Below are 9,391 nucleotides of genomic sequence, written 5' to 3' on the forward strand. Positions count from 1 at the left end.
GGGTAAATTATACCGGTACTCACCGAACTATACTCTCCTATTTTTCTCACTTAACTTTCACTTTTTTATTTTTTTCACTCAACTTTACAAATTGAATCGTTTCTCACTCTCCCATTTTCTCTCTAATGGTTGAAGAAGTGGCATTTTTTATTTTTTAATATAAAAATTGAGAAAATAACAAAAAATCAGAAGGTGGTTAGATGTCATCGTCGGCCACCGTTGATCGCCGTAGACGGTGACTATTCAATCCCAAATTTTATGGGTCGCTTCGCCTTGACATCGTGATTTTGAATCCAACCTCTATTTTTGTCAGAAGTTGTTTTAAAGTCTACGAATTTGAGATTAAAAGTGAGGGAATCAAAACGTTTCAGTTGAGATTCACGGGTTTTGGAACATTTTTCGGTGAAACAACCACTATATTCAGACTCATAGGTCGAGATGAACCGACTCATGAAATTTGGGACCAAATAGCCATGGTGGATGGTGTCCGGAGTGAAAATAGTGTGGTGAGTGATTGAGAGAAAATGTAGAAGAAAAGGAAAAATGATAAATTACACAATTCTTCATTGAACTTTACTCCCTCTTCTATTTTACTCACCGAACTTTCAATATAGTATTCGAAACGATGTTGTTTTGTTGTATATTTGAGTTTTTCAAAACGACGTTGTTTTGATGCTTGTGTCAAGTCAACACGCTGTTAAATAGTTAACGACAGAGTGAACAAAATGATTCAATATGTAAAATTCAGTAAACAAAATAGAAAAATTAAAAGTTGGGTAAGGAAAAATAGGGAGAGAGTATAATTTAGTGAGGAACGGTGTAATTTACCCTTATTTATTTATTATTATTGGATGTAATCATGCTCTCTTGAGCTTATCATGCAAATTTAGAGAAAATAGTAAAACAATTTAGGAAAAGTGCATCAAACAGATCATTCACATTATGCGACCGAAACACCATAACGAGTAAAAATTATTATTATATTTAAAGTTTTATGTTTAAATATTAAAAATATTTGCTTTGATTAATTTGGATCAACCCGCATCGCACACCTGATTTTGGTGGGTGAGTCTTCGATAGGGATTTTTTGCATAAACAATGATTTGAACTCAAAACCTTGCTTAAGCGATATCAAATTGTTTACCACTTGAACCAACCCTTATTAATTACTATATCTTTTAATTATAGATATGTGTGTCATATTGGATACGAGTTTTTATTTAAAAATCAAATCTAATTTCTAATCTGATGTAATCTTCTTAAATTTAAATCAAATCAAATGACAATTAAAAAATAAAATATTCGAATCAAATTCGAGTCCACTAAAAACTTGTATTCAATTTATCTCATTTCCATCTCTTATTTTACAATCTACATTGAATCATGTTACTCTTTAAGTGTAACATAAAATTTTCCAGTGTCATGATTCTATACTAAGATGTTTGATGGAAATAATTTCTTTCTTAAATTCATATAGTTTTCTACACCTCATCACCGTTTATTTTTCGATAAAAGGGAAGCTCATTTCATTAGGCCGTGGCTCATAGTCTACCTACCACGTCAATAAAGATTAATCTTATAAAACATATACTACTTTGTAATCACCTTAGTTTAATAAAAATAATAATATAACTATCAAATGGATGAGTGAAAATAAATGGCTGAAATTGACTCTTTGTTTTTTTCTCAGTAGATATCTTTACATTTCATACCGTTAATCTCAACTATCTACTTTCACTCATCCAACGATCATAAACCTATGTAATACTAAAAGGGTCTTACATGATGTAAAACGATCGTATCCCAATATAAATATATCTTAAAGTTAAATTATTTAAGTTAAAATTTTAATGTATCAGGATTGAAGGAACATAAAACTCTTTTTGCTAAATGACGGCGTGACGCTTCATAGATATATACAATGACAAAATATAAATTTTTATATTAAAGATATGAATCTTTATAAAATTGTATTAAAAATTATAAAATTTTAAAGATACGAAATTATATCGTTAATAAAAAAAATATTCTTAGATGATATATAAATTTAAAAATTTTAAACGTGTGATTGTTTTGTATATCTAGAATCATATTATATATATATATATAATTAGATTGAAATTTACAGACAACTTTATGTTAAGAAGAGAATTGAAAGGCCTCTTGACGTGCCAAAGAGTCATTTAATAGTTGAGCTCCAAATAATGCGTTCGTTTCATCTCTAGAGAGGGTCGAGGGGGGGTTAGGCTGATTACCATTTTATAATATGAAGAATCGGCAAAGGATGTGAGAATAAAGTCAAATCAAAACTTGTGAACCATATTCAAGCCATGCCCATGTGTATTTCATAAGCTTAATTAAACAAAAAAATCAAGTTTACTTTTTTATTTTATAATTATGTATATTTGATTTGTTAATTAATTAATTAAAATTAAATATTGTAAAAAATGATTATAAAGACGATCTTGTTAAATGCAGTTTTTTCGTTCATAATATCATGATTTTCTATGTTGCCCGTCCCCCTTTCCGGCCACGGCCACTGCTGTCAACGTAGTCCATGTCATCTTCTTATTCATACGTTGTCGTAGTTGTCGTCGAGATTGCGTGGGATCGTAATTTTTATCCTAGGTTCGCGGGTATAAAATATTGATTCGCCGTCGATCGATCACGATTTCATAGGGATTTTGGTCGTCATGTGAGATGAGGTCGGGTGGAGATTTCTCGACGGTAAGGGCGATGGTCGACGTTGGTTTAGGGATTGAAATAGATATTTTCAAAGTTTTTTGGGTTATTTCAAAATGTTTATTTTTAATATATATATATATATATATATATATATATATATATAATTTAATTTGTTTATTTTTAATATTCTTTTAAAAAGCACCATATTGTGACATATGTCACTTAACGGAGAAATTAACGTCATTGATAACCCGAGCACCTATATGAATAATGTTTATAACGTTAGACACCTGAATGAATCCAAAATAATTTAAACAACTATTTGAGAATTTAAGTATAGTTTGGACATTTATTTCGGTATTAATCCTAAATAAATAAACTCACTTGAACGCAATACATCAATACCCTACCACCACACACCAGTGGATAGCGTCATAGATTCGTTTTGGTCACTATTGGTGGTCGAGAGGCGACCGCACTGGACCACATATCCACAGTTCCAAAAAATCCCAGGTCCGGGGTTTAATCCTTAACCACACGAGGGATCCACGGCACGAATGAAAATGGAATCTCACTGAAGTTGATTTTTAGGATACGTGGTAAGCACCGGAAAACAGCCAAAACCCGAAATCTGGAATTATCATTTGTCCACATCAACTTCTACCGTTGAGATGAACGCACCGACAGTCAAGTTGATTGTGTTGAATCACGGTGGGAGCCGGGATGCGAAGTCGATGCGTTGAGAGAGAGGAAAATATCAAATTATTTAAATGATATCAAATTACTCACTACTTATATTAATTATGTTGGCCCAAAAGTTATTCCTTTTTATAGGAAAAATATGTTGACACTCAACATAATCTTATTTGCTCATCGCAAAGAGGAAAATATCAATCTTTTCTTAAAATATATATATATATATATATATATATATTATCTTCAATCTTTCAATGAATGTATGTTTAAAAATTATTTTTAAATATATATTTAAATAATATTATTATATTTAAATTATATTCTATCATTATTTTGATGATTGCGTATGAAGCGAACTAAGTTGAGAGAGAGGTTCACTCTCATAATATACATTTTTAAAGCTTGATATATATTAGTCAATTAATATATTGGATGTAAGTTGTTAATTCAAAAAATATTCAAGTATTTGAAATTTACATTTAAATAATATTATTTTAATTCTAAATATTGAAATAAAAATAATATATATTAAATATTTAATTTTGAATTAAACCTAAAATAAACGAGGGTGTAAAAATAAAAGAAAATAATGTGATGAATAATGACGTGGTGGAACCCTGTTAGTTCTTCTGTCTTCGTTCTTGGTCGCTGATTTGAAGCTTATAAATTCATTCCCTAATTCATAGCTGCTTTGCCTCAAAACAATCAATCCCCCCCTCCATTTCCTCTTTTTCTTATTATTATCAACTCATTATCTCCTGTTCTCCAGGATCAAGGTGTTTCTTTTCATCTTCTTTGCCCCCTTCCTTTCATATCTTAGTTCTCTATATCCTTATATTATACTCGGATTGAGTTTGTTCTTACATTTGCTTCTTCTTCTTCTTCTTCTTCTTATATTTCTAGCTTGTTTTTGTTTTGTTTTCAGACATTTTAGATTCCTGTTTTTGTGTTTATACTCGGATCTAGCTTACTATGTTTCTTATGATGTTGGAAAAGAACACAGGGCTTTCTGTTGTTAGAACTTGTATTTCCAGCTTGATTTTTCTTGCTGGGATTGATAATTGGTTGTCCTGCCTGTTGCTTTAATTTTCTGTATGTATGCATTTGATCTTGAGAACCCATTTGATGGTTTTAGTTATTTGTTTTGTTTTTAACATTGGGTGGGTGAAATCAAGATCTGGGTTGTACAAATCAAGGGATATATACTAAGTTGTTGTACATGAACTGGGTTTGGTAAAAGTTGATTTTGAATTGACCTTTCTTCATTTTACTTTATACATTCAGGTAAATCCCCGGTGTCGTCGAAATGGAAGTTATTGGGGGCTAAAACTGCCGAATTTTATGCTCATAAGAGGTGATTTATGCTTCCGAATTCTTTGACTATGGCTTGTACAACTAGAATATATACTATTGTTTCATCGGTTTCCTTTGGTTTTCGATCCTGTGATTAGGTATTCGGGCGATGTGTGTGGAAAGGAACGGATGCAAAGGAGTGGGGAAAGCTTCACCAGGTGTGACGGTCGATAACTACTCGAATAGCAGGGCCTTCGGCATGGATTATAAACCAGAATGGACTAGGAATAGATTATCGTCGACATTAACAGCTCAAGTGATCCGTTCCGCTACGTTGCTTATGCCTTGGTGTTGTAAAATCCCTATAGGTGATGGATTTCATGAGTTCCTTTAATTAGTAGACTAGCATTTATAGAATTATCGACGCATTCTTTCGGGAAATTTTGAGAAATCGTTTAGAAAATGCCTGGTTTTGTGAGAGACAAGAAGAGAATCACAGAACTTACCTCCCCCGTTATGCAAGATACACTGATTCATTCGAAAGGCAATCCACATCCATATTCTCTGGCCATCGATGAATTAGGCTGCCCGCTGCTTCCGGGGCTTCCCGATGATGTGGCCAAGTATTGCCTTGCCCTTGTTCCTCGTCCCAGCTTCCTCGCCATGGGCAGCGTATGCAAGAGGTGGAGATCGTTTATTCAAAGCAAAGAATTCTTAACGGAGCGAAAGATAGCCGGAATGCTTGAAGAGTGGCTTTATGTTCTGACAATGGATTCCGAAGGAAAGGAAAGCCACTGGGAGGTTTTGGATTGCTTGGGGCAGAGACGCAGGCTTCTTCCACCGATGCCTGGCCCCGAAAAAGTCGGTTTCGGGATAACTGTCCTTAATGGAAAGCTCCTTGTGTTAGCGGGCTATTATGTAATCAACGGGACTGCCTCTGCGTCAGCTGACGTTTACCAATACGATTCTTGCCTCAACAGGTTTGTTTTCGGGTTCTGATCACATAATCTGCTGTAGTTTTCGTTCTTGTGGGGTTTAACACATCTTCATAATTGCAGCTGGAACAAACTCGCAGACTTGAATGTTGCGCGCTATGATTTCGCTTGTGCGGAGGTGAACGGCGCGGTTTACGTCGTCGGAGGATATTGGGCCGAAGGCGAGAGCCTCTCCACTGCAGAGGTGTACGACCCTGATACAGATAAGTGGACCCTCATCGAAAGTCTACGCCGGCCTCGTTGGGGTTGTTTTGCGTGTGGCTTGAATGGTAAACTCCACGTACTGGGCGGTTGGTCGAGTTTCACCATCGGAAACTCGAGGTTTGTCGATGTATACAACCCCGAGAAGCACAGTTGGTGCGAGATGAAAAACGGTTGCGTGATGGTCACCGCCCATGCCGTGCTGGAGAAGAGCCTTTTCTGCATGGAGTGGAAGAGCCAACGGAAGCTGGCAATCTTCAACCCGGACGACAATTCCTGGAAGATGGTTCCGGTGCCATTGACTGGGAGCACAAGCATAGGGTTCCGTTTCGGGATACTGGACGGAAAACTTCTGTTATTCTCGGTGGACGGAGACCCCGGTTACCACACCCTTCTGTATGATCCGAATGCGGCTCCGGGTTCGGAATGGCAAACTTCTGATATAAAGCCATCTGGTTCGTGCCTATGCAGTGTGACAATTAAAGCTTGAAAGAAGCATGGCATGGCCTGTGGGTTAATTAAGGATCTCAAATGACCAATTCCATTCAAGTTCGTGTTAAGACTAATTTGGTTCCGAGCCTTTTGTGTTGAGATTGAACTTGTTAATTGGATTCCTGTTTTACAATTTACCTTCTGCTTTTTCTTCTCAAGGTTTCCTGCTCGTATCTCTCGGTCTAATTCTGTCGTCAGTCCTTGTATACTTCAATTTTTTTTAAATTTAACCTCAGTTTTTAAAACCAGACATTCCATCCTTTTACTTCTCTTATTTTAAAATTAAAATCAAGTTGATGGGTTTAAAGGATAAAAGTAATAGGTGTTTGTTTAGTAAAGGTGTAAGTACTTGCTTAAGAGAAAATAACCTCATTGACCAAAAATGCTTTATAATATACGATTTTAACCAACTTTTTTTGGATTTGCCAAAATGACCAACTAAATCGTAATGCGATCGATAATTCGCAACGCGATCTCCGGTATCGCAAATCAATTTTCATATTCGCAACGCGAACTTCGACTATCGCAATGCAGACTTGGACTATCACAATGCGAATATGTAAATCGCAATGCGATAATCGACTATCGTAATGCGAACTTGGACGTGTCGAAGACACGTATTACCACGACCCAACCCGACCCGAGATGAGACGAGACGAGACGAGACGAGACGGACGGCGGCGGCGACAGCGCGCGAGAGTCCCCCTTGTTCTCTATCACTCAACAAGGAAGTGGGAAAGCCAAGCCTTAAATACCATTCCCAATAGTGTTTTCAATACTATGTGGGATTGAGCATTACCAACACTTGTTTCCAATACAATGTGATTATTCAAGAAACAATTAACAATCATGCACCTTAAAACAACTGAATCAGCAACCAATTGCATTAGTATTATACGATTAAATATGTCATAATTAAAAGTCAATCTACAATCAATCGCGATTATTGCAATTTTAAGCAAAACATTCAAAAATAATATCACTATTTAAGGCTCAATCTCACATAGTATTGGGAACAAGTGTTGGTAATGCTCAATCCCACATAGTATTGGAACACTATTGGGAATGGTATTTAAGGTTTGGCTTTCCCACTTCCTTGTTGAGTGATAGAGAATAAGGGGGACTCTCGCGCGCCGCCGCCGCCGCCGTCCGTCTCGTCTCTGGTCGGGTCGTGGTTGTGGTAATACGTGTCTTCGACACGTCCGCGCGAATATTATCTTTTTAGAGAAAATTCTTAAGAAACAAATGCAATACCACCAGTCGTTGCGATTTTGGACTATCGCAACGAATTTGGAATAAATCGCAACACGAACTTCGACTATCGTAATGCGAACTTGGACTATCGCAATGCGAATATGTAAATCGCAATGCGATAGTCGACTATCGCAATGCGAACTTGGACTATCGCAACGCGAACTTCGACTATCGCATTGCGATTTACATATTCGCATTGCGATAGTCCAAGTTCGCATTGCGATAGTCGAAGTTCGCGTTGCGATAGTCCAAGTTCGCATTGCGATTTACATATTCGCATTGCGATAGTCCAAGTTCGCATTGCGATAGTCGAAGTTCGCGTTGCGAATCTGGAAACTGATTTGCGATACTGGAGATCACGTTGCGAATTATCGATCGCATTGCGATTTAGTTGGTCATTTTGGCAAATCCAAAAAAAGTTGGTTAAAATCATATATTATAAGATATTTTTGGTCACTGATGTTATTTTCTCCTTGCTTAATAATGTAAAAATTAGATCGACAGTCGAATTGATCATCAAGTAAAAAAGAGGTAAACTAAGTATATAGTATATAAATTATCAGTTTTGGTATGTTTTAGCACATAAACTATCAGTCTTGGTTTGTTTTAGTACATAAACTTTTAATTTTTTCAAAATCACATTTAACCTTTTGTTTTTGTTTCATTTCAGTACCCCGCCGTTAAAAAATTCACGTGTTTAGTACTTAAATTATAAATTTTAGTCCGTTTTAGTACCTAAACTTTCATTTTTTAAAAATTTAACGTTAAATTTTGAATGGATACTAAAACAAAAACTAAAGTTTAGGTATGATTTTGAAAAAATTAAAAGTTTAGGTACTGAAACGGACCGAAACTGATAGTTTAAGTACTAAATGTGTAATTTACTCATAAAAATTACAAGTTAATAATAATAATTAGAAGAAAAAAATTAGCCAGTTGAACCGAATTTTAGTCAATTTTGTATTTCAGTAATAATAATAATAATATTTAATTTTAGACCACCAATCAAATAAATTGGTCCGTCGATTCTATGTTGGACCAACTCGTCGATTCCGGTTCTACCTCTAGACTTGCTTGAGCAAGAACAAAGCATACTAGTTTATGAGCATTTTAACATATTAGTACAAAATTCTCACTTTTATACATTCCGATCCTTCATTTTTCATAAAGTATTCATTTCCAAAATAAATTTAAATACAAGTTTCAGGATATAATTTCTTCAAATATATCATATGCTTACATCAAATACATATATATATACACAATCCAACACTAGGAGGTTGTTTGTTTACTTCAGAATGATTAAGCGTTGAATGATTCAGAGGCTCTGCATGAATTAGCTCTGAATGTGACATGCTGTTTGATAATGGTTCTGAATCATTTAGAATACACTTCTATGCTGAATCATTCAGCACTATTTTACTGAATCAGTCAGCACTGAATCATTCAGAGGTGCGAAACAAACGCTCTGAATGTTCTGAATGTGACATGATGTTTGATAATGGCTCTGAATCATTCAAAATATACTTCTATGCTTAATCATTTAGCACTATTTTGCTGAATCAGTCAGCACTGAATCATTTAGATGTGCGAAACAAACGCTCTGAATGTTGAACGGTTCAACATTCAGCGCTGAATGGCTCCATTAAGAGGCAAACAAACAGCCCCTAACACTTAAATCCGAATAAGATTTTCTATATTGTAATTGTGACTTGTTCAAGCAGTGCCAATTTTCATTACTAACTTTAGAGGTTTATACAAAGTAAAATATGTAA

At 35.2% G+C, this 9,391-nt stretch overlaps 1 protein-coding gene across 2 annotated transcripts; it reads left to right on the forward strand.

The window, feature by feature from the left end:
- The first annotated feature begins 4,080 nt into the window (after nucleotides 1-4,080).
- LOC120211562 (F-box/kelch-repeat protein At1g67480-like) lies at nucleotides 4,081-6,612 on the forward strand. Of its 2 annotated transcripts, none has more exons than XM_039210068.1 (4): nucleotides 4,081-4,157; nucleotides 4,666-4,735; nucleotides 4,833-5,654; nucleotides 5,733-6,612. In XM_039210068.1, the coding sequence occupies exons 3-4, from the start codon at nucleotides 5,137-5,139 to the stop codon at nucleotides 6,358-6,360; spliced, it is 1,146 nt and encodes a 381-aa protein (XP_039065999.1). In that variant the 5' UTR covers nucleotides 4,081-4,157; nucleotides 4,666-4,735; nucleotides 4,833-5,136; the 3' UTR covers nucleotides 6,361-6,612. The 2 variants fall into 2 exon arrangements, with proteins under 2 accessions (XP_039065999.1, XP_039066000.1); XM_039210069.1 differs by lacking the exon at nucleotides 4,081-4,157 and adding an exon at nucleotides 4,341-4,473.
- Nucleotides 6,613-9,391: the final 2,779 nt, after the last annotated feature.

The sequence above is a fragment of the Hibiscus syriacus genome, unplaced genomic scaffold (assembly GCF_006381635.1).
Source record: "Hibiscus syriacus cultivar Baekdansim isolate YM2019G1 unplaced genomic scaffold, ASM638163v2 tig00109972_pilon, whole genome shotgun sequence".
NCBI classification, from domain to species: Eukaryota; Viridiplantae; Streptophyta; class Magnoliopsida; order Malvales; family Malvaceae; genus Hibiscus; species Hibiscus syriacus.